The sequence below is a fragment of the Myotis myotis genome, unplaced genomic scaffold (assembly GCF_014108235.1).
Source record: "Myotis myotis isolate mMyoMyo1 unplaced genomic scaffold, mMyoMyo1.p scaffold_m19_p_7, whole genome shotgun sequence".
NCBI classification, from domain to species: domain Eukaryota; kingdom Metazoa; phylum Chordata; class Mammalia; order Chiroptera; family Vespertilionidae; genus Myotis; species Myotis myotis.
This window is the reverse complement of record NW_023416379.1, coordinates 76,180,196-76,207,158: the sequence shown is the minus strand read 5'-3', so window position 1 is coordinate 76,207,158 and position 26,963 is coordinate 76,180,196. Positions and strand designations below refer to the sequence as shown.

Sequence of the window (26,963 nt, the reverse complement as noted above, 5' to 3'; positions counted from 1 at the left end):
CTGTTGGCCGCCATCTTGGTTGGCAGTTAATTTGCATATCACCCTGATTAGCCAATGGGAAGGGTAGCGAAGTTATGGTTAATTACCATGTTTGTCTATTATTAGATATGATGTGTGTGTATATATATATATGTGTGTGTGTGTTTATATATGCATATATATATATATGTATATATATATATATATATAATGTGTTTGTGTGTGTGTGTGTGTGTGTGTGTGTAATTTTAATGTCAATTGGTTTAGAATAGTGGCAGGTAGTATAATATAGTTGAAATAATGCTGGAATGGGGGCCAAAAAACCTACCTTATACTTCCTGCTCTGATACTAACTACTGGACTAACAGATAAGTTATGAATCTGTGAGTCTGTGCCTCAAACTCCTAATTGATTGAGACCATTCTATTACATATTTTCCAAGCCTTTCTAGTGCTGTGAGTCTATCATTACTAACACAGTGAAGTGAAGGAGTTGCCATGGAAACAAGCACTGAAATCATGTAATGAAGATATGAAGATGAACAGTTTCCCACTTTAGATATGGAAATATTACCACAACTATTTTAATATTTCAAATAATAATAAACTTATTTCTTGAGAGTAATGTTGAAAATCAATAATATTTTTAATATCCTCATATATATTTATGCTCAATAGAGTAAGAAATACAGATTTTAGATATTGAATGGTTAAATATACTAGTATATATTTAGTTATATACAAATATTTATTTTTGGGGGTATATATATTATCAGACTGACTTAAATATGAGATAGTTCTTGGCTTAATATTTTAAGAAACTATTTCAAAGAGGCAAATATAAATAATGACTTCATAGAATGGTACATAGTAAAAACAACCCATTGTAAACATAATATATAAACATTTTCCTGCATAACAAAATAATTCCATAAATTTTACATTGTGTTCTCTAGGGGAAAAACAAAAGCATTGCTTTGACTGACTGATGATAATTTCTTTGCATTTACTTTAGACTTTTTCTCTAAAGAGTTCACAGAATTTTTCAACCAAGATTTAAATTAAATTTTAATACCCAAATCCCCTAGAGATATAGATAGGGTTGTGAAGGGTTTATTATCAAGTAAGCTTATCACATAAAAAAGAACATCTTCTGCATTGATATAATTATTCAGTCCAATCACTTTGAGTTCATTTAATGACATTAACCCTGTATTTAGATTACCTGAGAATTAAATAGATTAGAAATAATTGCATGCAGCGATGTTATATGACATTTGCTTTAAAAGGATTTATAAAATTTTTACTTTTAAGTAACATAATTTATGAATAAGATTATATTTTTATTCACTTTTGTGAATGAATTTTCAATATTTTACCATTATGAATTCTCTTCAGGATTAATTTCTGAATAAATTAAATAAGAATGCTTTTGAAAAACAAAACAAATACACACACACACACACACACACACACACACCATATAAGAGGTAGTTCTGATGATGCATATGGTTTTTTGTTTATATATGTATCTACTTGTATGTGTAGCACAGAAAAACAAAATTACTGGGAACTTGTGATAGATTATAATTAAAATTAGGTAAGGTTGTTGTTTTGTATATAATGAGTAGTTAAATTTATTTGACTTCTGTTTTAAATGGGAAATGAGATAAACTGGTAGAAATGAAAATATATGATAAATTGCTGTGGTAGCAAAAGCTTAATATAGAAGCCATTTTGCTTTTGAGGATTGGCTTTTTAAGGATATATCGCTTTTTCATAAGTTTTTTCTTTTTAACTTGGCTAATGTATTTGCTTCTTTACATTGTCACTGTGCCAATTCAACATTGGAAAGGAAAAAAAATGACCTGACCCTTACTCTTAAAATATATTTTCATTCTTTATTCTGGAAGCCAAATTATTTAATAGTGAGCTCAGGGAAAATAATTTGGGGGCCCTTATGAAATTAATTCATCAATCTGTGCCTCGGTTTATCTTTTTTTCCATTAAACAATATCACAGTACATCAAAACTGGAAACTCGGAGATGAGGGTTTTGAAAATACCCATCTATAAAATAGAATTTGGTATAATTCCTCTGTCAACTTAAAGGAGTTATTTTAAGACTCACCTATCATAACACATGATGTTGCCAGTGTAGCCCTGTACACATGGGAGGAGTTATTATTGTACACAAAATCTCTAAAATATTATCTCTGAGGTGATATGATTGGCCATTTTTACAGATAAATAGATTATTTAAGATCAGAGTGTTGGTGGTCATCCCTGTTTTCTGTGTGACTTTCAAAAGGAATTGTGGATTTTAGGTGATCGGAGGAGAATAAGCAAAGGTTGAAGAGATTGGGAATCTGGGCTTCTAGGAAAGTGTGACATTCATTGGGCATCTGTGTGGAGCTAGCGCTTTAACATTGCCTGCAAAGATGTGAGCACTTACAGAAGGAGGAGAAGACTGGGTGGGGTAAATAGTGTTGAGGTTTTGAACCTGTGGATGGTGCTTCCCTGTCATACTAAACAGAGAAAAAGAAAAGAGGATCTAGTTTGAAACTTCACATGCTTTCCTAATTCCTGAGCTAAATCATCACAATATTAACAGGCCGAGAGATCTCTTTTCTCTGGATAAGAAAACAGGTTAGGCTCTACAAGATGGGGAAAGTGCCAGTCTTCCTTGGAGGAAGGTAGGGGAATGTGGTTTAGATGACATTGGGCTTTTGCTTTTGAAATTTCATGCCATTCAGAATGTTCATCGTTACTCATGATGGAATACTGAATCTAGAGAGTAAAAAAAAAATAGATTTAAAAATGAAGTCACATGGCCATATACTGGTAAAAGCAAATGCAGTTTCCTGGAACACCATCGAGAAGAGTGCTTAAAGTTGCAGAAACTCTGTTCCCGGTTCTGAATGCCAGCTGATGTGTCCTGCTTTAGTGGTGCATGACTCATCCTTCTGAGGGCTCTTGAGTCTCTGTTGTTCAGAAAATGTGGCCCTGAAAGCTTTTGTGTAGAACTGATGTCTTCTTTAAGCTTAAAGGCAGTTTGTCCTTGACCAGTTTTTCCTTGACACAACATACTTAACTGCTACAGCATTTATCATACACGCCTCCTCAGATTTGAGTCATGCCATTGTCTTTTCTCTAACCATTGAAATATTTCAATCCAGCCCATCTGTCTTGTGTACATTCTACAAAATGTTTCTTGAGCCATGGGATGTGGCTTATAATTATTGAAATTTCATGTATGTTTATATTTGTACAACTACCGTAGTAATTAAAAGTGTTTTTTGAGGAAAAAAACACACACATCAGGTAGGTACTATTATGGATAGTCTAGATCATTTAGTATTAACACTGTATTATAAATGTGAAAATAGAAAAAAAAGGTTTTCTTTCAAATTCCTTTTATGCTGGTTTTTTTTTTTTTTCTTTACAAAGTTCTGTCAAATATATTATCTCATTAGATTTTCACATCATTTAGTATGGCAGGAATTGTTATTTTCATTATTATGATGAAAAAAACTGAAATACAGATACCTATAATGCCATGTCAACAATCCCATGGCTAATGGGTGGTATAAAATCTGTTTTTGTTGCCCTTCCTCCTCGCCCCCAGTCTTAAAATGTAGTGTTTTGAAATTTGAGATATTTCTTTGAGATATTTCTTAACCAAAAAATGGTTAAGAATTTGCTTCAAGCATATAATATTATTTATTTAAAAATAGTAAAGCTAATAAACATTTATTAATTGAATGAGTAAATCAGCTATATAATTTAGAGAATAATGTTTTTGTCAACAATTTTGACTGGTAGAATATTTCTTGGTTTCTATGGGCTTGTTGCCACAGTAACTCTTAAAAATATAAATAACACCAGAAAATAAAGACAACACTGAAGCAGATGGTAAAGGAAACAATGATGGCACTTTCAAAGACTCTTTGGATCTATTGAATTGATAGAATTCCTAGCCAGGCTCACAGAATTTTCTATTTTCTGTGTTTTATTACACATCATATTTCATCACAAGGATAAAAATAAGTCCTTAAAAATTTGGACTCTATTTTTAATTCTTTTGTTCCCTCATTACAACCACTTTAGAGTTTACTACTATAGTCAAAGGCAATTAAAAACTTAGTACTAGTTGAAGTTACTAATTTAAGAAAGATGATGCTCTAAGGAGCCATTATTTTAAAATATTAGTAATGGATTTTCTAGGTCAGTACTGGCAGTTAATTTTCAACTTTGTACTCTAGCTAGAGGCAGTACCAACTTGTTGTCATAGAATTATGAGTACAAGTTCCACAGGGCAGAAACAATCTCTTTTTTGACAGTGGCCTGAGTAGCAATGTTGAAGTATAAGTGTATACTTGATGAGTTATAAACACAAATGAATAGCAGACTCAAATCAGTGCCTCACAGGCCATTAAAACCTGCCCATAGGCCATAGAGACTCCACATACTCTATCTCTTGGACTTTTTTTCTCTTCTCCCTCAAGACTTCCAATAGAGTTAGATATGATCTCCTGAGTTCCACTTTACTTTTGAATTCTCAAAAAAAAAAAATGACAGTATTGTCTTTTGGTGCCAAGTTTTATTACTTATTACCATAAACAAATGGGGGGCAAAAAATATTTTTTTAATGGAGAAGGTTAAATGGACAGGGTTAAACTCCCTAAAGAAGTGTCCCTAAAGAAGAGTTCTTTTTTTTTCTCTTTATTGATTAAGGTATTACATATGTGTCCTTATCCCCACATTACACCCCCCATTCATGCCCTCACCCCCCTGTTGTCTGTCTGTGTCCATTGGTGAGACCTATATGCTTGCATATAAGTCCTTTGGTTGATCTCTCTCCCTTACCCCCAACCTCCCCTATCTTCCCTCTGAGATTTGACGGTCTGATCGATGCTTCTCTGTCTCTGGATCTGTTTTTGTTCATTAGTTTATGTTGTTCATTATATTCCATAAGTGAGTGAGATCATGTGATATTTATCTTTCTCTGACTGGATTATTTCACTTAGCATAATGCTTTCCAGTTCCATCCATTCTGTTGCAAATGGTAATAACTCCTTTTTTACTGCAGTGTAGTATTCCATTGTATAGATGTACCACAGTTTTTTAATCCACTCGTCTACTCATGGGCACTTAGGCTGTTTCCAAATCTTAGCTATGGTAAATTGTGCTGCTATGAACATAGGGGTGCATATATCCTTTCTGACTGGTGTTTCTAGTTTCTTGGAATATATTCCTAGAAGTGGGATCACTGGGTCAAATGGGAGTTCCATTTTTAGTTTTTTGAGGAAACTCTATACTGTTCTCCACAGTGTCTGCACCAGTCTGCATTCCCACCAACAGTGCAGAAGGGTTCCTTTTTCTCCACATCCTCACCAGCACTTGTCATTTGTTGATGATAGCCATTCTGACAGGTGTGAGATTATACCTCATTGTTGTTTGACTTTTTTATCCATCAGAGTTGATAATTTCTGTCTTTTACTCTTATCTTTGAGGGTGGAGACCACTTTCCTTCTTCTGGTCTTCTATTTGTGAAAGGCAGTGTGGATCTTCTATCTTGCGAAGTTTCCTCTTCCTGGGTTATACTGTAATCAAAAATTAAATTCAGGAAAAATAATGGGAGACCCCAAGCTGGCACCAACACTCCTTAAGGCCTCCATATTGGGTTATAGCCAGTATACTGCCAGCTTCTACCTGCCAATTAATTTATCCATTCTTCCAATATTTATTTAGTATCTCCTAAGTTTCAGACATGATTCTAGGTGTTGGAGATACAAAAGTGAACAAACCAATGATCTCTAGCCTCACAGAGCTTACATTCTAGTGGAGAAAGCAATACAATAAACATGAACTGATGTTAGATTGTGATAAGTAATACTGAAAAAATAATAAGGCAGATAAGAGGAATAGGTGGGGATTGCGATCCTGGAAAGGGAGAAAAGAGTTCCGGACAAAGCAAAGAGCAAATGCAAACTCCCAAAGGAGGGACTGTCATAGTGTGTGCTCGAGTGGAGAGTGAAGGAGCGAGAGAGAAGTGGGAACAATGTCAAAGGCAAACTATGTCTAATCTTCTTTTCCGGAGCGTTAACCTCCATGCCGATGAAATACTGACTACTGAGTGGCAACAAGTTATAATGCAGGAGAAAAATTAAGACTAAAAAAAAGGAGGTGATAAGTATAATCTAAGATTCAGGGCAACCATATCAAAACCAAGTAAGCCAAGTAGAATGAGTAAAACTGAGACTTCAGGCAAACCATGTTTCTGGCGAGAGTTCAAGAGGAGAGCATGTGGTAAATCTGGTAAAGTAGAAGAAATCAGAATAGAATCATTATCAAGTTGTCAGACAACCATGAAATCCAGGAAATTTATAGGAACTAAGGAGCCTGAAGGCTGGTATAGAAACAAGATGACGCATCAGTAACTGAGTCTGATACCGAGGTACTTAATATCCAACCAACCAGAAGAGTCCTTCTCTGCTGTCACCCTGGCGGATGATGATCCAAGAGAGATGATGTGAGTGAAAGGTTCCAGGCCAGGATCACCCAAAATACCTGCCTGCTAGTGATACAGGGACCAGCGGTCATGTTTTCTGGCAGAGACATTCTTTTAGCATATCAAGTGCTCCTTGTCAGATTTCTTCTCTTTGCTCTCATCTTTCTACATACTGCCATCAAGTTTAGCTCTTACTAGTAAAGCTCCTTGTTGGTTATAGTAGACCCTGAAGTATGGATGTTGTTGTATTGATTTCCTGCTTCATGAAAGAGCAGGAGAGAAGGAAAAGGCATAGGAGTAGAAATAGAAGGAAAGAGAAATGAAATAGGAAGACAAGTGGAAAAGAGAGAAAGGAAATCTGGACAATTTAGGATCATGACGCAGACATTGGGCATCTCCCTTATGACAGGTGGTTATAGAAATCAGAAACTGCCTGGGCTGTGTTCTTGTGTTGAGTTTACTGGAGGGATATTCCTCTCATATCACACTCAACTGTGTGACTTCATGCATAATTGGATGTTACTTGCTCACTTTCCCCCCTTGAGAGAAATTAGTTTCTTAAGTGGGAGATATTTCTCAGCCTGGAAAAAAAAAAAGACGTTTCTCAATTTGTATTTCACAAGTTGGCATCTATATAAAAGACAACTGGGAAAATATCGATTAAAAAAAGTATTGCAGAGTGACATTTATTCAAGACTCAAAATATTTCAGGCAGTTTATAGAGCAGAGAGATAGATGTAGTCCCTGAAGGCTTAACTTGTGAGCATCAGCATTGACTGAGGAGAGCTAATTTACTGTTTTCCGACAGGAAATGGGGTGGAGAAGAAGAATTACAGCAAAATGCTTAAACAGAAAGAGAGTCACAACTTTTTATTGAATCATTGTTTGGGATGGTTTTGCAAACTTATCAATCATTTTGTGACATTTTACAGTGTAACAAGATTTTGGTGTTGGGGAAACATCATTTTGAAATTGCCCCAAACTAGATTTCTCTCTCTCCCTCTTCCATCAAACTGACATTGGGTACAAGTTTATGAATCTTGAATGATTGGTCTATCAGCTAAAACTTTTTAATGGCAAATTACAGAAGTAAACTTGACTTTGAAAAAAAGGGAGGAATCTAGTGTAAAAGAAAGGGAAAGTCTTCGGGAACCTCAGGACAAGAAATGCAGCTGGGCCCTAGGAATATTTCGGAATTTATTCTGGAAGGCCCTCAAATGTCTCTGCTCGCTGGGCCCCCTGCTTATGCACTTTGCTTTATCTTTCTTAATCTAAATTATATCTGTTTTAATACAGATTAGGGCTTTCCCATGGCTTCCAAATTGACATATTATAATTTCAACCTCCCAAAGTGACCACAGAGCTGTTTAAATGCCTATTCCATATTCTTGGGAGAGAATATCTACCCACTGTCCACTGACTTAGGTCAGAAGGCCACCCCTGGTTTCATCATACATAATAGAAACATGGTTTCTAGAGATCGAGCTCTGTGGATTTGGGGACATGAAGGGAGTGCAGTTTCCCGAAATGAAAAGTTGTTATGGGCTTGGTGAATGTGCCTAATTCATCTTTCCTACTATGCCCAGAATGAGAATGCTGCCTAGCACCAAGGATGCTCTCAATAATTATTTGTCATGTGAATGCACTAGCGAGGAAATAAAGAACATGTTTGGTTAGATAAATGAAGATTTTGCATTTTGAACATCATGACAGTAAATCTTTGAGTTGATTGCTCTAACAGTTAGCTAAAAACTAAAGTTACATTAGTTAAAATCATTTGATTTCTAGCTGTTTTTCTGTATTTTAAAATTTTTAAAAATCATAAATGTTGTGAAGACATTTGAATGACCTAATAATACACATATTTATTTTAATGGTGTTTATTTCTCTATTTAAAAAATTATTTGATGCTCATGAAGACTAAACCTGGAGTAATTCGCCCGGTACCCGTAAAATCCAAAATATTATTGAAAAAAGAGGAGGAAGCCTATGAACCCAACCCTTTCAGTAAATATCTGGAAGATAACAGTGACCTCTTTTCTGAGCAGGTGAGTAAACGTAAAAGAAGTTCTTTTATATTTTGATAAATGGCTGTATATCATATATAGTTCTATGAATATAGAATGTGCAAGAAAACGTCCATTTAATGGAGTATCTTTAGTAGTAAAATAGGTCATTTTTTTGCATGATAAAATAAATTCTTATATATTTTCAATTTCCAGAATGATATTTTGAAGTATTTCAATGTTGTGCTTTAAAAATTGTTTTTCTAATACTGATGATATTATTCTGGGGAACAAGACAGTACTCTCTATAAGGACATCACAAAGTCACTTTTTGGATGATCAGATAGGTGTTGTATTCTTATTTCTAAAATACTGTTTTCTTTTGAAGAGATGTACTATTTTAGGTTTGGTTTATTAGTACATTTGCAAAAGATATATTGTTCTCATATTAACATAGAAATGATGTGGTCCCCTAGATTGAGCAACACTAATTAGAAGATAGGTTATCAAGTTATTTAAAGCTTTGTTGTTCATTCATTTTGTGTGTGTGTGTGTGTATGTGTTAAAAAGATGTACTATCTTCCTCTAGTATATCCTATATTTTGGAGGAAGTGGAATGGTGTTTTATTAGATATTTGGGGAAAAATGTAAAAATAAATACTCATGTAATATAAAACTTCACAAATCATTTCAAAGAAAACTTTAGATATTTATTTATAAGATCACCACATTGGATAATCTTATCTAATAAAAGGATAATATGCAAATTAACCATCACTCCATCACAACGATGGCAGTGCCCATAGCCACAAGATGGCGGCACCCAGTCCTTTCAGCCCTGCCAGAGTCCCCCAGTCTTGGGGGGACGGCCACTGAGCGCAGGCAGTGTGAGTGGCCTGGCAGGATGCTTACTTCATCGCCTTTGGGCCACGGAGAGCCCCTGGGCAGCAGGTGCGGAGCGGCCAGGCCCTGCAGAGAGCAGAGAACCACGGGGAGTGGGCCTACGCCATCAGGGCTCCCTGATTGGAGAGGGCTCCCCTGAGGGCTCCCAGATTGGAGAGGGTGCAGGTTGGGCTGAGGAACCCACCCCCTGTGCACGAATTTCATGCACTGGGCCTCTAATCTATAATAAAATAGTCTTATCAATAAGGTGATATACTATTTTTAAGTTTTAGTTTGAAAATAACTATCTTGTCCTTGAAAATATAAATGAAATCTATATTTATGAAATGTAAGCCACATATTAGCTTTATAACCCTTAGCAAGTTGTTTCCTCTCTCTAGCCTGCAGCTTCTTAATGTATAAGATGTGGCATTTGGATCAAGTACTTTAAAGGGTACTTCAAATTCTAAAATTTGGGTTACTTAAAATCTAATATTAACTCTGACTGGATCTGAAGTCCATATAGAGCCTTGAAAAAGTATAACATAAATACTTCCTCATGATTAACTATAATGTTTATTTTTGAAGCAGGGAAGAAAATATTTTCTGTTTATTTGTATATACTTTGTGACATGATTTTAATAAATTAAAAAAATTTAAAAATCACTGATAATATTGAAAATTATAATTAGAGGAAATTATTTGTATTTAATGGAACACAGTATAGTTCTCAATTTAAATTAAATACAGGGTTGTTTAACTAATTCCACATATAACAGAAATGGAAATTTCTGTTAAGAAAGCATATTTCCATTATCAACAAAACACTTATTAAATATCTATTGCTTGCATGTCACTAACATTTTAGAGGTTTAATGTAATATTTTAGATAGTATAGGGTGATGATAAAAGCTTTATTAGTAATATATTCTTATATGACAAAAATGCCAATAGTTAAAATAAATTTCACATATGATACATGTAACTTACATTTGTCAAGATATGATCTAATGCTATATATAATATAATAATTTTCCTCTTGTATTATAATTTCAAATTTATGCATTTTAATTTAAACAAGATTCTTTGTAGTATATTAAGTTAATCTACCTATAATTCATCACAATTTGTTGTCCTCTGAAATGATAAATTCTGTTTTCAAGTGTAGGAAATTATTGTCATTAAAAGGAGTTGCCATTTCTTTGCTTTGCTTTTCCTGGCTATACAGCAAGTTTAAAGCTCTGCTTATTTTCAACATAAACCTACAAATTTCTAGATAATTTCTTATATTCATATAAGAATATATTACTAATAAAGCTTTTATCATCACCCTATACTATCTAGATAATTTGTTGAAAATTTGAGCTCTTTTGCAAATATTAAGGTGCCACAGACATAACCTTATTTTTATTTTCTTTCAACCAATTTATTCTTGTGTGTATCTCAATTTCTGTGTGGAACATGGGAAGTCATAGGAGTCTGAAGACTGTTGGAATTGAAAGAACTCCAGCATACCACTTAATAGTGAATTCCAAACATGCCCTGGGCTTACTCATTAACCGTGCATGAGAGAGGAAGTTATAATAGAACCAAGGGGTCACTGCACAGTGAGAAACTCCACATACTATCAACTTGTCTCTTTATATAGAGCTCCAGCTACCATCTCACTGGGACAGGAATCTACAATGGAGGCAGCTACGAAAGACAGCTCACTAGAGTAGATGCTTAGTTCTGTTTGCAAACGAATTGAGTAATAACAATTTATAATCTCAGATTGCTACTTTCATCAGAACACTTCAGTAGAAGAGAGTATACTCAAATTCAGTTCTAGCCACTATTGCATTCTCTCCTGCCACGACAGAGTAAATTGAATGGTTCCAAACTCAGCTGATAGCACCCACCCATGTAATGGAAAATTCTTTAGCCAGAATGTTGGGCCAAATTGAAGCAGCTCGCTTTCACTAATCTGCCTTGTACTGGGGACAGTTCCACATGACAGATGTTGAATGAGATTGTTAAGTCAATAAATTTCCCCTAGCAGCTTCACTGCCATAAAATATGATTTCAAAACTCTCTGTTGCAAAACATCAGACACTAAAGATGATGAGACCAGACGGTAATGTATTTACTGTCACTTAAGAAGGTACAACTGGGCGACCTTTTGAACTGATAATGAACTGAAAATTTGCCTGGAGACAGCCTCTGAGTACTAAAAGGAAAGTTGGAGACCACATGCAGAATCAAGTAATTGAGACTTATTAATTAACAGGTTTTACATCAAAATGGCACAGGCCAGGAAGCTTCTTTCTGAATTAGATGGATTTTTTTTGACAAAAACTCTTCATAATGAAATTTATGCTTTTCTGAAATTACCTTTAAATCCATCATTGCATCATTTTGTGGCCTTATTGAGTTATTATAAAATATCTTCACTCTGTACATATGAATTTTAAACTATGAAGTGCTGTGAAGCATAGTTCTATTGATAATACAATCAATTTCACTGATTAAAATGAAGATTGTAAAGAGCCAAATGGTTTTTATTTTGTCTGACTAGTGAGATTGCAAAATATATTGATTGCTTTCTGGTCTCTTAATGCACCTAATTAGATAAAGGTTGATTTCTTCACTGAAGATACTCAATTTAATATAAAAAGTAGTTGCTAACCTCAGTTCTATAAAATATTCTCGCCCTAACCGGTTTGGCTCAGTGAATAGAGCGTCAGCCTGCGGACTGAAAGGTCCCAGGTTCGATTCCAGTCAAGGGCATGTACCTTGGTTGCGGGCACATCCCCAGTAGGAGGTGTGCAAGAGGCAGCTGATCGATGTTTCTCTCTCATCGATGTTTCTAACTCTCTATCCCTCTCCCTTCCTCTCTGTAAAAAAAAAAAAAAATCAATAAAATATATTTAAAAAAAAATTCTCTCATTCTTTATAAATTAGTCATTTACCCCAGGGTATTAGGTATGTCATTTCCTTCTTAAAGCACTAGGGTAATGTAAGGTTTGGGGCAGAATTAAAGGGGAATATTGTTGTTTTCATGTGATTACCACCCGCCCCCCAATAAAAGGGAAATAATGCTTCCCAGCACGTATGCCTCTTAAACTTTATTTTCCTTCAAACTTGCTTCTCAATAGGGAAGATAGCCTTATTGATGTTGATGTGTGAAAATGACCATTTAGCAAATTTCCTCCATACCACTTCACAGAGTGTATAAAAGAATAATTATAGGGAATTTTCTTGTTTTTCTTTTATTTTTTTTCCTGATTTTTCTTAGCCATAATACTTGCTTATCTCTTTCCAAACTTTCTGTGCTTGACATTAAACTTTGAGGATTGTGTGGGTGATTTTCAGATTTCTAATGATTCATCGAGTTATATTTCTACTGTGACCTTCAATTTTACTTTTTTATGTCACCCACATGTTAATATTACTGGGCAAATACTCACCTTTTTTATAAGGTGTGACTGACAATCTTGCTTTATTCTGAATAACTCTGGCTTTGCCACAAATTGCTACTTTTTTAACATTTGTTTCTCAGTCAAGATGACTCATTGTCTTTTGTCAGGAAATTATATTTTATTAAGAAATATTTTTCAGATTGAAATGTTTAATTTTTTTGGTCTAGAAATGATTAAGTGGTTTGCTGAATTGTTTTAAGGGGTAGAGAACTGAAATTCCTTGTAGTGTTACATTTCTTTTGGAAGGGTTAAGGTCGTAGATTTGGCTTCTCCAACTATTACCATGTTGTTTTTGTTTATCCAAGTAATGAAATCCTTGTTTTTCTTCTCTTTTGCCACCCTCCCTCCCTCCCTTCCTTCTTCCATATGTAATAGGTAATAGACAACTTACTGTAAACAATGTAAAGTAGTATATGTAATCAATACTGTATCATCTTTACAATAAACTACTTTCATATATATAGTAGTTTATAGAGACAGTATTTGCTTTTTCTTCTAGCATATAACCAGATAGGATCACCTCTTGAAAAAGGATTTCATCTCTTCTTTTTCAGGCTTTAGCTTTCTCTTGACCTTGTATATGTATCAAGGTTGAAAGATTAGAACAAAAGGATTATAATTTTCTGTTGCAATGTCTACATTGCTAAGAGAAACTACTTTTTTGGTCCCCCTTCCCTTGGCTCATGTACATTTAAGAATCTTAAAGAGATTATTATTTACTTTAAAATGAACACACACACAGAGAACTATTTGCCATTCTTTCATAATAGGTAGAATTATTCAATATTTCTAATAATTAAGCCACTAAATTCTAATAATTGATGAAGTTCTGAAGCACTGTTTGCTTAACAAATACTTGGTGACTGTGGTGTCTGACTCTACCGCAGTCTACTGGGAAACAATGACAATCTGAAAGGTTTATGTATATGTGTCCTACGTCTTCTTAACCCATGATGTCACCATATATCTTTACCTAAAAGAGAGGGACATTGACATATTTAGAACTTATCATGGAAAGTATACTCCAGTTTTAAAATAAGGCCTTGCTTAAATAGAATTAAAACCTCTATAGTAATTTTATCTGAAAAATATTAAAAAACAGAATGTCAATAGAGATAAGGTAGCTGCATAAAAATAATTTTAAGTAATACGTAAATGTTATTCAGAGGTTAGAAAGTCAGTTTTATTTGTTGGCAAGAAAAAAAATGCATTCTTTTGTTTTACTTCACTGAGTCTGTCCCAAAACTTCTTGAACCTTGAGTCAAAGTCAGCCTGTGAATAGAACTGTAGATGGTAACTGTCGCATACCTTTGACATCACTTTGCATTATATATAAGACAATTTGGGTAAAACTAGTGCCCCTGTCCCAGGACACTGTCTACAATTTTTCCTCCCTCACTACGCAGTTTCAATTCAACTTCCTTACAATTATTTGAAGGATAGTTATTAAGTACCTATAGGCAATGCGGTCAGAGTGAAGGGCTTGTCATGTTATTTTCTCTACTGAACACTTTCTTTGACTCATGAGTAGGATCAAGGTAGAATGCATAGAGGAGGATATATTAAAAATTGGATGTATTATTTGAATATATGGGCTATGATTGATGTGTTTGGAACACATTATAATCTCTAATCATTGGAGAGATTACATATTTTAAAGTGTGAGTGAAATTAGACTTTGAATGATGACAGATATAAAGGTCACAGCTAGGCATATAAGTCTGAAGATGAGTTTTCTGAGGAGAATTAGGAATTTCTCTTCCTCTCTTTGATCCAAGATAAAATAACCTAAAGTAGGATAGTTAGGCAGAGAAAATAAATCCAACTGAGAAGAGCAATCACAAGAATGCACAGGAGAGAATGAGGCAGAGAGCTAAAACTGGTAAATAAACTCTGTTTGAATTTTCTTAAAATAAAGTCAGCTTGAGAAGCCCAGCCTATAGAAAACTGAAATGAAGCTGGTAAATTCGGTCTCTTGAAATAAACACTATATGGAAAAAGAGAAAACAAAATTAATGAATGTATTTTTCTTTATTTCAAAGGCTATAAGGAAAGGATGCTCTGTAGTAAATTTGTAAATTCAAAATCAGTGATTCCTTAGGGACAGAGCAGCTATAGGTTTTTAGAGTTTTTCAAAATGATGTTCTAATCGCCAAATACTGACATCCTAAGTGCACTTTAATTTATTGTAGGCCAGCCATCCATCAATTTGTCTTATGGTCCTTTAGATCTTTAACATTTTTTAAAATCTTACCTTCCCTTATAAATATAAAACTACATCTGGTAAGAAAATAAGCAGCTTACCAGGGACTGGATTGTCAGTTATCTTTATCTTGTAGAGTTTTGAGGCTTAGCAAATTTATCTGCTCAAATAAAAGCAAGTATATATTATATTTACTCCATTGGGTAAGTTCAGAAAAATAGAGGTGTTTTTCTGAATCGTTGGCTAAAGTTTCCAGGAAGTATTAGGCCAGTGGTTCGCAACCTTGGCTGCACATTAGAATCACCTGGGAATCTTTTTAAAATCCTGATTTCAGAGGCCCAGAAATCAGGATTTTAAAAAGATTCCCAGGTGATTCTAATGTGCAGCCAAGGTTGAGAACCACTGTACGTATTAGGCTCTCATGAATTTCATTTAGTCAAAGGACTGACCCTTTACAGGGTCAGGCTAGCTTCATTTGCCCATTTTAGAGCCTGCATTCAGGGAGGATCTAGTGACCTTACTCATTTTGATGTGAAATTGAACCGAAGGGAAACTAGGGCAGCTTGGTTTTACATAAAGAGCTCTATAATGTGGTTCTAGTTGAGACTGTGTGATTAACCAGCTCTACCCAGTGCATTTGTGAAACCTGAACTTCAGTCATTAAATGAGGGGATTAGACTGAAGTCAACCAGGGTGACTTTGGCCCAGACATTGTTGTCATGACTGGGAAGGTGGATGCTACTGGTATCCAGTGGGTAAGAGGCCAGGGAGGTTGCCAAACATCCTACAATGCACAGGACGGTTCCCCCCCTACCCCCACATAATTATCCCACTCAAAATGTCAATAGAGATCCCCCCTCCCCCCCTCGGCTTCCAGGACTAGACCAGCTTCTGGCTGCCTTTCAGCTCCAAGGATACTATGACTAATGACGCTCAATACTGTTGTTGCCAGGGGCATTTGAGTTGAACCAGCATTGATTAGGTACCTTCTTTTTGTGTTTTAATTAAGAACTTTTTCCCATTTGATTTACACAGAGGACGTAAGTAAGCCTGCATTTATAAAATCTCCCACATTTCATGTAGCCTCTACTCATAATGATTGCCCTGTTTGGTAAAGGACATGCATTTTCATTGACTCTGGATAGTTCCACAAAATTGTGGCTTTTCCATCTTTCTAGACTTTCTCCTTTCTTATTGTATTTCCTTAATTATTAGTTGTCAGGGCAGTCACCTAAAAGAGATATTCTTAAAAGTCAGGCAGTCAGTATGAGAACTCTTAATATTCATGGTGTTGGATTAAGTCATTCCTGACTCTGGACTTTATTATACATCTGCAAAATGAGGACATTGGACTTTGACAAGCACTTTTGAAGGTGCCTTCTTACCCTGAAATTCTGTAGTTATGTATTTAAATATTATTGAAGCCCTCCTGATATTTAACATCCTTACATGATCCAAAAAAAAAAAAATTGCAGAGACTATTTAAGGCATAAATTTGTAGAGATGGAAAGTCTTATTCTACTGTTTAAGTCAAAATCATGACAAAAAATACTCATCCTCAAACAGTTTACTATGATTTTTCTTTCTGGACTGAGCAGTTTTGGATAGTGAATATTCCTTTATTTTGACTTTTTTCCTTTAAAAATCACTTTCTATTTACTTACTCTTTGTAGAACATTGAGACATCATAAGTATAGTATATTACCACTATTTCCCTTTGAATACTTTTGCCTTATTCTTCCTTAAATTAAAACTGTGGGAGGAGAGATATTCTCAAAATTAAACATATATGTGTGTCTATATAAAATACACACATATTTAATAGACTTTTTAAGGGTCCTTGTATTTGCTACTTAAATTATTCGTTGTCATTTGTTTTTTGTGTGCTTTTCGCATTGGCAAATTTGACAACTATTTTTGTTGCAAGTATCCTCAATAAGAAGGCTAAGTAGGTAACCTAAAATTGAAAAAAAAGATGCTTTTTATATGAAAGTGAAGATTCCTTTGCAAATCTTTACTGCTTCTGGATTTCCCATTTTTGCATTCTTTGAGTGCACAAGACACAAAGGACTTTAGAATAATCCTTGCAATAAACTTTGGAGATAATTTTTGCTTTTCTATCTCCCTCTGGGGTGTGATGTTAGACTGGGTAACAGCCTCTGCAAAGGAAATATAATGGAGATGCAGAACATTAACCCATTCACTCACATTCCTTGTGAAGACAATAATAGATTCAATCAAACAAAACCCCACGATATTAAAAACTGTAAGATCATTTTTCCTTAAAACTGTAACACTTCATTAATATGAACAATATGGATGCTTCATTTAATGCACCTAAGTATACAACTCTAGTAACATGAAGAAGTTTGTAATGATTCTATATAGTAAAAGCCTAATATGCTGTGTCCAGTTGTCCGTCCAACCAATCAAAGTGTAATATGCTAATGATATGCTAAGGTTGCTCAACTGCTCGCTATGACATGCATTGACCACCAGGGGGTAGACGCTCCAACCAGTAGGTTAGCTTGCTGCTGGGGTCCGACCGATAGGGACTGAGTGAGATAGGCCAGACAAGTCCTGGAGTCCTCCTGTGTCCCTCCCCAGCCCTAATCATGCACTGGTGCAGTCCCTTGGCCTGGGCTGCGCCCTCTCGCAATCCGGGACTCCTCAGGGGATGTCGGAGAGCTGGTTTCGGCCCAACCCCGCAGTCCAGGCCTAAGGACCCCATTGGTGCCTCAAGTGCAGTGATGGCGAACCCTATGACACGCGAACTCATTTTTTTGGTTGATTTTTCTTTGTTAAATGGCATTTAAATATATAAAATAAATATCAAAAATATAAATCTTTGTTTTCCAATGTTGCAAATATCAAAAAATTTCTATATGTGACATGGCACCAGAGTTAAGTTAGGGTTTTTCAAAATGCTGACACACCGAGCTCAAAAGGTTCGCCATCACTGCTCTAGTGTAATATAAAACCTATCTTTATGTACACAACCTGCTCAGAATTTCAAAATAGTAAAAGTGTGTTTTTATAAAAAAAAAAAAAATTAAAGGCATCTATGTTTTTTAGGATCAGTCAAGTAGAAATTAGCTCACATTTATGTGCAGAGTATCTTAGCTTGAAAATGTTACCCCAAAATAATAAAATCATTGTCTAGTCCTAGCTGTCCTAACAAAGATGGAGGAGTTAGTCAGAGGGCATCCAAGTCAAGAAGAGCACATAGTTTCATTTTCTGTTTTAATAAAGAAGATCCTATCTCCTCACAGTATATCAGACATTTGCAGGTATCAGTCAAGTAACAAGTTTTTTAAAGACTTGGGCATTTTCTACTATTTTGTAAAATAGGATAGTTTTCTTTTTTATTATTATTGTCTAAAGTTTTACATATGTTTCCTTGTTCCCCAATTGACCCCCTCCCCCCCCAGCCATTCCCACCCTGGGCAAGCCCCCACTGCTCCAGTGTTAGGATAGTTCTTATGATCAAAGAATCTCTTACTGTTTTACAATCCAGCCAGCTTCCAAAAGCTCCTTTCATTCTCAAAATGACCTCTCATAGGGCTATTTTCCTCCCTAGATACACACAACGCCCATTTCTATTCTGTGGTTCCCATAGCAGATTAGACACTAGGAAACTTGTGAATCTTGTCATTTCATCCAGTTTTACTTGTGAATTCAACATACATGTCTTTTCTAATCTTGAATTTCCCCAGTTTGTTAGGGATTAGTCTAACCCCCACCAACTGCATGCCAGGACCCAGCCCAATTCTAATGGTTGAGCATAGTGTGACCTTTCTCAGTCACATACTAGGACTTCTAATCTCTTTGCTTCTCCCCATCCCCTCCATCTTCTTCTCCCTCATCTTTTCCCCTCAGTCTAAACACACTTTTCATATTCTCACTCTGATTAATTATGTGTCCTTCCAGAGTTGTGATGTCCTGGTTCCTGGATTTTTAAAAGCTTTTCTTTCTTCTTTCTTTCTTTCTTTCTTTCTTTCTTTCTTTCTTCTTTCTTTCTTTCTTTCTTTCTTTCTTTCTTTCTTTCTTTCTTTCTTCTTTCTTTCTTTCTTTCTTTCTTTCTTTCTTTCTTTCTTTCTTTCTTTCTTTCTTTCTTTCTTTCTTTCTTTCTTCTTCTTCTTTTCTTTTTTCTGTCTATCACAGTATTACCTCTGTCATGGGTTCCCCAAATCAATTTTGAAGCAAAAAAAAAAAAAAAAAAAAGGCTCTTTCATTTTGCTTTGAATTTCTGCCGTAGCTGCCACAATCAGAAATCCTCACCTGAGACATGATTATAGAATTTAGCTGCTTGGGCTGGTGGAAGGACCACAGAGCACAGGGCTATGGGGTTGTAAGAGCTGGAAAGTATTGCCTGGCATGTGGTCCTCGCAGTGCTGAGTAATGCTGTGGCTTCCTGGTGGGTGGTATCACTGCTTCTCTCCACAGTCACTTCCTTTCCCTCTATTCTTAGCATTTAACCATTTAATGTTTGTGCCTGGCTGTATGATATACCGATGACCCCATAGGAAAGAGAGCAGACAATCTCAGCGCCACCCACCCCTTGCGTTCTAAATGTTCTGAACCTTGGCTTCTCTTTTCTTTCTGCTACTCTTAATCTTTTCTGCAACCCTCAGTACTTCCTCACTTGAAACCGTCCCCTTCACACTCTGGCTGCCCACTCCATGTCCTGGTCCTCTGATCCATTCAGGGACCCTATCCTGGCTACTGGTTACTGGAGACCTGGGCTTCTCTCCTGCAGAGGAGAGAAACATTTTGACAGAATGCAATAGACAGGCTCTGCGTGACCTTGGGAAGAGCAACTCTCCACTTAATTTTAGCCTAGAAAAATGAGGCTGCTAATCTCATTTCTAATGCTGCCCATATTAATGCCCATTCATGAGCAAATGAAATAGTCACTACTTCTCAAAGCTCACTAAATGAAGAGTGAAAGGACTCTGGACACTTTAAAGGGAATGCTTGTTTTAAGTGTTAATTGCAGTTACTATTTCTTTGAGAATCATGATAATTTTGGAAGAAAGAAGTTGACTTCTTGCTAAAGGGTCACTAAATATGTTCTTCTCTTCTCACCATTATGAGGAACCATAGAAGCCCCTTTTGTATGTTATGTTCTGACTTCTTCAATATAAATTGCTCCTCTGCACCAAATACACCTACGTTAGTATAGGAACAATTAAACTATATCTACAGAAAAACAGCATTTTAATGCTCTAGTGCCCACTGTAATCGATTATAAAATATTTTATCTTTCTTTTTCCTTGGGCATGTCTCCTCTAAAAATCTTCACACTCATCTGTCATCTGCTTTGTGAAACTTGCTGTTGGAGGACCACAAACTTTAAGCACTAAATAATACAAAGCCTACCTCCGAAGTTACATTTTGAGCATTTAGAAACGCTGTTGTTGTTGTATTTTTTTTGTATAGAAGATTTGAAATAGCTAAGCATATGCTATATTTTTTCATACCTCAAAAATTCAATTTTTGTCATAATCAAGACTCAAAATAGATTGTGTTGCTTTAAGTATGTCTGTTTTAAAAATGCATATGAATTCTTTAAAATCAGGGCTGATAAGCAAGAAGTTATGCCATATGTTCAAAATTGAGAGGCCTAATTTATCTTGGCTTGATCTTAGTGAAATGCAGATTATTAGAATCTCTTGGTAATTTGGGTTTTCTGTGATGCCATCTGTAAAATGTTGACATATCTTTGGCTCAAGGAGTCACTCTTTAAGAAATACATTGTGACTGTTCTTGGGTGTATAAACAGGGTCTTGTTTTAAATTAAAACTGTAGCAGAAATGCTGTAATTCGGATTTTCAGTTGTTATAAAACTCTAGGTAGAAAAGGGAAGCTGTAAAGAAGCGCTCCATTTACAAAGAAGCGTTGTTTTATCAAAGAAGTGGGAAGAAGGGAGAGAGGATGGAGTTAAAGGCTCCAGCAATTTTGCCTAGTGCTGCTCTGAGCTCCCAAAGGCACAGGGACAGCGGGGGCAAAGAGAAAGTGGATTTTCACCGTTCGTTTCCAAACCACAGACAAGCAGGTGACCTTAAAATACGAGGATGCAACAAAAGAGCCTCATATGTACAGACTTTAATAAAAAGTGCCCATAGTACCTTAAAGTGTCCTTTGTTGGTGCTGTAATGAAAACAGCTTTTGAAATTAAACAGTGTGACTTTATGGCCGAATAGAAAGTGGGCTTATTTCTAGAGTGGTGAATGCATCCGATATGGCTGTAGCATTGCTTTTCTGATGTCTCTGTCAATATTTAATGCTGCAGAATCTGGAATTCCTTAATAAATAGAGCTAAGTTAATTTTCCCTCTGCATATTTGTCTGCTAATTTGTTTCTAATGCACAAAGAGATTGCTTGCTTCTTGTGTTCTTGAAATTTTGCAGGATATGAAAATTTGCAGGGTATAATCACTCAAAATAAAAGTCAAGCTCCTAAGTAAAGCTTTTTTTTTTTTTTTTGGAGAAATATTTTCTCTAAGGATTTTTATATTGAAGGAGACAATTCTTTAGTAAGTGAAAGGCAATTTAAAGCATTTTATCAGAAATAACTGTTGCTTAGCTCACTGATAGAAAGATGTACAGGACAATTTTATGATCCCTGTCCTTCCCTCAACGACTAGAACATTAACGGATTCATCGATTGAAAGCAGTGTAGAATGTTGTTCAATTTTTAGGGATCATTTAAAATAGTGATCTCCAAAGTAAGACATACCAACTTCAAGATAATTCATTAGAGTTCGGAGACATGATACAGATTTTGTTGGTGTTTGTTTTTCTTTAAACCTAAAACAGGAGTCACAAACTATGGCCTGATGCAGCCCCTGTTACTATAAATCAGTTTATTGGCACACGGGCAAGCCTACTCATTTATGCCTTGTCTAAGGTTGCTTTCACATGACCATAGTAGGAGGAATTGTGACAGACCATACGGTTGCTAAGCCTACAATATATACTAACTTGACCTTTATGGAAAATGTTGGCCAACTCCTGACCTAAAATCACAAGAAAGATTTTAAGCTTTGCTATGTCACATGGGTTTATATTGGTCTCCTTTGTAGATCTGAATGCTAGAGAGTCATAACTCACATCTATTCTAAGTGGGAGTTTCTGGGAGAGTTTTAGGGCTCTCTAATTTGGGGTAGTGTACAGAGCTCTCATTTGTCTATTCCTTAAGCTTGTAGCAACTTTTTTCTTTTTTTGCCTAGTGCTGCTCTGAGTTCCCGAAGGTACAGGGATAGTGGCGGCAAAGAGAAAGTGGATTTTCACCTTTTGTTTCCAAACTACAGGCAAGCAGGTGACCTTAAAATACCAGGATGCAACAAAAAAGCCTCAGATGTACAGACTTTAATAAAGTGCCCATAGTACCTTAAGGTGCCATTTGTTGGTGCTTTGTTGGCAGTTTATATGCCAGCTGGATGTATGATTCATCATTTTTTGCTAAAATAATCTTCATAAAATGATTTGATTTTTAAAAATCTCCTGCAAAATAATCTCGATTGAATATACCATTACTAACGTAGGCATAAAGAACAAGAAATGCCAGAGGTGATGTAATACTTGTTTTTAGTATAAATAATCTTGTTATCAGCCATAAACATAAAGTATAAACAGTGATAACCTATTGAATTTGATAAGAATATTTTGAAACTAAAGGCCTGGTGCACAAATTCATGCACGGGTAGGGTCCGGCAGGCCTGCCCCAATGGGGGCTCATTGGGCCGGGACAGTGGGAGAGAGGGGCTGCGGACTGTTGGCTGGCTGCCCCCCTCCCTGATTGGGGTATTGGGGGCCAATCGGGGACCCGGCCAGCCAGAGGAGGGGTGCAATCGGATCCTGGATGAGGCTGGTTGGCTCCTGCAGTGCATATCATAGTCACCCGTCATTCTGATCGTTCTGGTCATTCTGCCATTCTGGTCACTGGGCTTTTATATGTATAGATTATATTTTTGAAATAAGATTTTATATCTACTTTCATTATTCATAAACCTAACCCTAAGTTTATATTTTTGCCTTGAATTTTAATTGACACTTGTATTTTGGCATTGAAATTTGTAAGACATATACAAAGTAGGTATCCAGGACATGCTTTTCAGTAATATTTAAAGATGTGAGCTACTCAATATTATAATATTTAAAGTTTTACTAGAGCAAATAATGAAAGTCTTTGGGGTAATTTTTTTTAAAGGAAAAAGTAAAAACCCAGTTTAATTGGGGAGATGTATATTCTTGCTGCTGCCAACACTGGTTTCTTTTGAAGGAGAACAATTGAATGGTGAACTAAGTCTTTTCTTTCTATCAAATACTATTATAAAATACATATAAATGACCTCTGAAGAGTTGAAACAGTAATTAATGAGAAAATTACAATATATTGGAGTTTCATCATGCAGTTGGGTCAAAGTATAGATTTTAAAACATTCTCTGCTGATAGCCTCTGTGTTCTAAATATGAAATATATGAAATGTGACATTTTAGGGGATTAAAGGAAAAATAAGTCAGAGAAAATTTATTCTTTAGAGAAAGTGACTTCTTTAATAAAATCACTGTTCTATGGGAAAACTGTGAAGTTATCAACAATTAACATATATGTATATATTAATAAAAGGGTAATATGCTAGTTAGATTGGGAGACCTTCTGGGAGACCTTCTGGACATCCTTCAGGACAAAGCTATGGTGGTGGGGCTGAGGTAGAGGTGGTTAGGGGTTACCAGGCCAGGAGGGGAGGGCCGTTGGCGGTGATCAGGCCTGCGGGGGGTGGGGGGTGGCAGTTGGGGGTGAGCAGGCTGTCGGGGGGGGGCAGTTGGGGGTGATCAGGCCGGTGAATGGGGGGCAGTTGGGGGCAATCAGGCTGGCAAGAAGGGGCAGTTGGGGGTGAGAAGGCTGGCGGGGGGGGCAAGCAGGCCGGTAGGCAGAGTGGTTGGGGCAATCAGGCAGCAGGCAGGTGAGCGGTTAGGAGCCAACAGTTCCGGATTGCGAGAGAGATGTCCCAGATTGGAGAGGGTGCAGGCCAGGCTGAGGGACACACACCCCCCCGCCACTGCCGTGCATGAATTTTGTGCACTGGGCCACTAGTGTGTGTATGTGTGTGTGTAGATATATATATAAAATCATAAATTCAGGGTGCAGTTATATCAACATCCACAGATAAGCTATGATGACAAGGAAGATGTAGACATTTATGTATAATTATATATATAGTAAAGATTCTTATATATAGGAATAGATATATAGGAGTGAAGATATATATATGTATATATATATATTTCTATGTCATATATATATATACATATATAAATGTTTGGATCATTCAGATGTTCTGAAGTTATCTCAAGGCAAAGTATTTTAAAAAGTGACAAACTTCAAAATACCTTATGAATATTTGTTTTTCAAAAATACAGATGAGGTTTCTGGTTGGAATATGACAGGTGTGAAGTAAGCAATGAATTACATTTTATCATCTTGATATTCAAAAGCAAAAAGAAAGATAAACAAAACCATAATCTCCTATTAAAATATAAACATGCTCTGGCTAGTTTGGCTCAGTAGTTAGAGCATTGGCCCATGGACCAAAGGGTTGAAGGTTTGATTCCCCATCCATTCTATCTGAAAATCAGTGGAAAAAATATACTAGAATGAGGATTTAAAACAAACAAACAAAAATTGGTGACAGCTAAAGGACTGCTAAAGCCAGTGAAGAGAACGAGCAAATGTGCATTTGGGAACCAGTGGAGGGAGGATACAGTGACTGCAGAGCACAGCCAGCAAACACTCTTCCTGAACACGTGAGATATGCCTTAATAGTCACACCTCCAAATCCCTTGTCTTTGCATGGATGTGTATGTTGGCAATAGAGATGCCAGACCTGATTTTGCTCTGAGAAGCAGAGGAAGTGAGAGTATATCTTGAATCACACAGGATTCTTACTTACAGGAGGTTTTCTCTTTCTCTGTGGCATTCTGGACGCAGACAGATTGTTCTGTAAAGTACCTCATAGCTGAGTTTCATTATTTGAGGAAAAATAAAGTCTAAATAAACTCACAACCCAAATCCTGTATCTTTGAAACACAAAGACAATCCCAGCAGTTGTCCTTCCACATGTGAACCTCTTGCAAAAACAGGTCGTTCAAGAAAGATTTAGTTACTATGGAGATAAAGACAAGAAAAATGAGCAGGGGTGGGGAATCACCCAGACTACATAACAAACAGAATCGATCTTTAAGTTCATACTGTTAAAACAAAGTGATTGGGGCCTAGCTGGTATGGCTCTGTGGTTGAGCATCGACCTATGAATCAGGAGGTCATGGTTCAATTCCTGGTGAGGGCACAAGCCCAAGTTGCAGGTTTGATCTCCCGTGTAGGGTGTGCAGGAGGCAGCTGATCAGTGATTCTCATTCATTGTTGATGCTCCTATCTCTTTCTCCCTCTCCCTTCCTTTCTTAAATAAATAAAATTATATAAAAAAATAAAACAAAACACAAAGTGACTGGGGACAGTTGAAGATGACAAAGTATTTCAGATACTACAAACAAAAAAAAAAGGAGAGGTTATAGTCTTCATAATGAGCAGCTGAATTCAGGTCAAACATTTCTTAAGCAAGACAAATAAGACCCCCTTATGTGCTAGAGAATAAACTTTACAGGGAAAATATGATTGGTTGACTATTTTAACATCAACACTCATAAGGCAAAAAGTAAGAGATAGGATGAGAATAAAATAAATTAGTGATAAAATACTTTGTCATTTTTTCAATTTATGATAACTATGTGGAAAAATAATCATCTAAAGTAGATCAAACTATTTGATTAAAGAGGAAATTCAAAATAAATTTCTACCTGGAAAATAAAAGATAATTATTATTTATTAGAACTTATGAGATACAGTTAAAACAGTCATTGGAAGAGTATTTATGAACCTAAGTATGCTAAATAAATAAATAAAGGAATAAAAGTAAACAAATATTCAGCACAGCAAATAACAGCAAATATTTTATTGTTATTTTAAGAACAATAAAATTTTCTGTGCATAAGAAAAGCAAAACAAAGGATCTTATTAGAAATGACAAAAGATAACTGGAAAAACAGAAAAGCTGTAGAAATCATCTATACAAAAAATTTAAAAAACAAATGAATAAAATAGTAACAGGATAGTCACACTGTTCCAGTGTAGCAATGCTTTCAAAGTTCTGAAGGAAATAATATTGCTTAGAATTCTATATCCAAAAACTTAAAAGTAAGGGCAGAAGAAAAATTTTAACCTGCAAAATGTAAAAATTTTACTTCTAATGCTCCATTTCCCCCAGGAAGCTCCTTTAGGGCCCAGTAAATATGAGATAAACCAAGAAAAAGAAAGATAGGGGACCCTGGAAAGAGGAGAGTGAACACAGGAGATAAGAAAAGAAAGTTCCCAGGATTTTGGTAAAGAGAGTCATAGGATTCCCTGGCTGGTGTGGCTCAGTTGGTTGGGCATTGTCCTGTGCACCAAAAGGTCTCCAGTTCGATTCCCCAGTAGGGGGGTGTGTGGGAGGCAATCAATCAATTCTTCTCTCTTGCCCTCTTTCTCTAAAATTAATAAAAGTATTTTAAAAAAGAGAATCACAGGATAAGAACTTACACAAAGCGTAGAAGACAACTAGCACAGATTGGAACAGGATGTCCATGTTGAGGCTGTCACTACCAAGGATCCTTTCACTTTTGTCCTGTAGAGTCAGCCAGATAGAACTCAGAGGAGCCTGACCAAGATTCCTAGCTCTCTTTAGCTTCCAAGTGTGGATAAAATTCTGTTTTCCTCTCTGCCCAGCTACCTGGAGTAGCTGACACTGTCTGACCTTACGTATAGATAGATGTGTTCAGGTTTGACTGACTCCAAAGAGATGGAGTTTGGCTACAGCAAG

At 36.0% G+C, this 26,963-nt stretch overlaps 1 protein-coding gene across 9 annotated transcripts in view; it reads left to right on the top strand.

The window, feature by feature from the left end:
* Positions 1–26,963, top strand: part of LOC118660411 (muscular LMNA interacting protein) — a 239,608-nt gene that overhangs the window by 177,672 nt on the left and 34,973 nt on the right. For all 9 annotated transcript variants that reach the window (XM_036317803.1, XM_036317801.1, XM_036317807.1 and 6 more), the window contains one exon: positions 8,411–8,539. In XM_036317803.1, the coding sequence (XP_036173696.1) occupies positions 8,411–8,539 (129 nt within the window). The remainder of the gene's footprint in view (positions 1–8,410; positions 8,540–26,963) is intronic.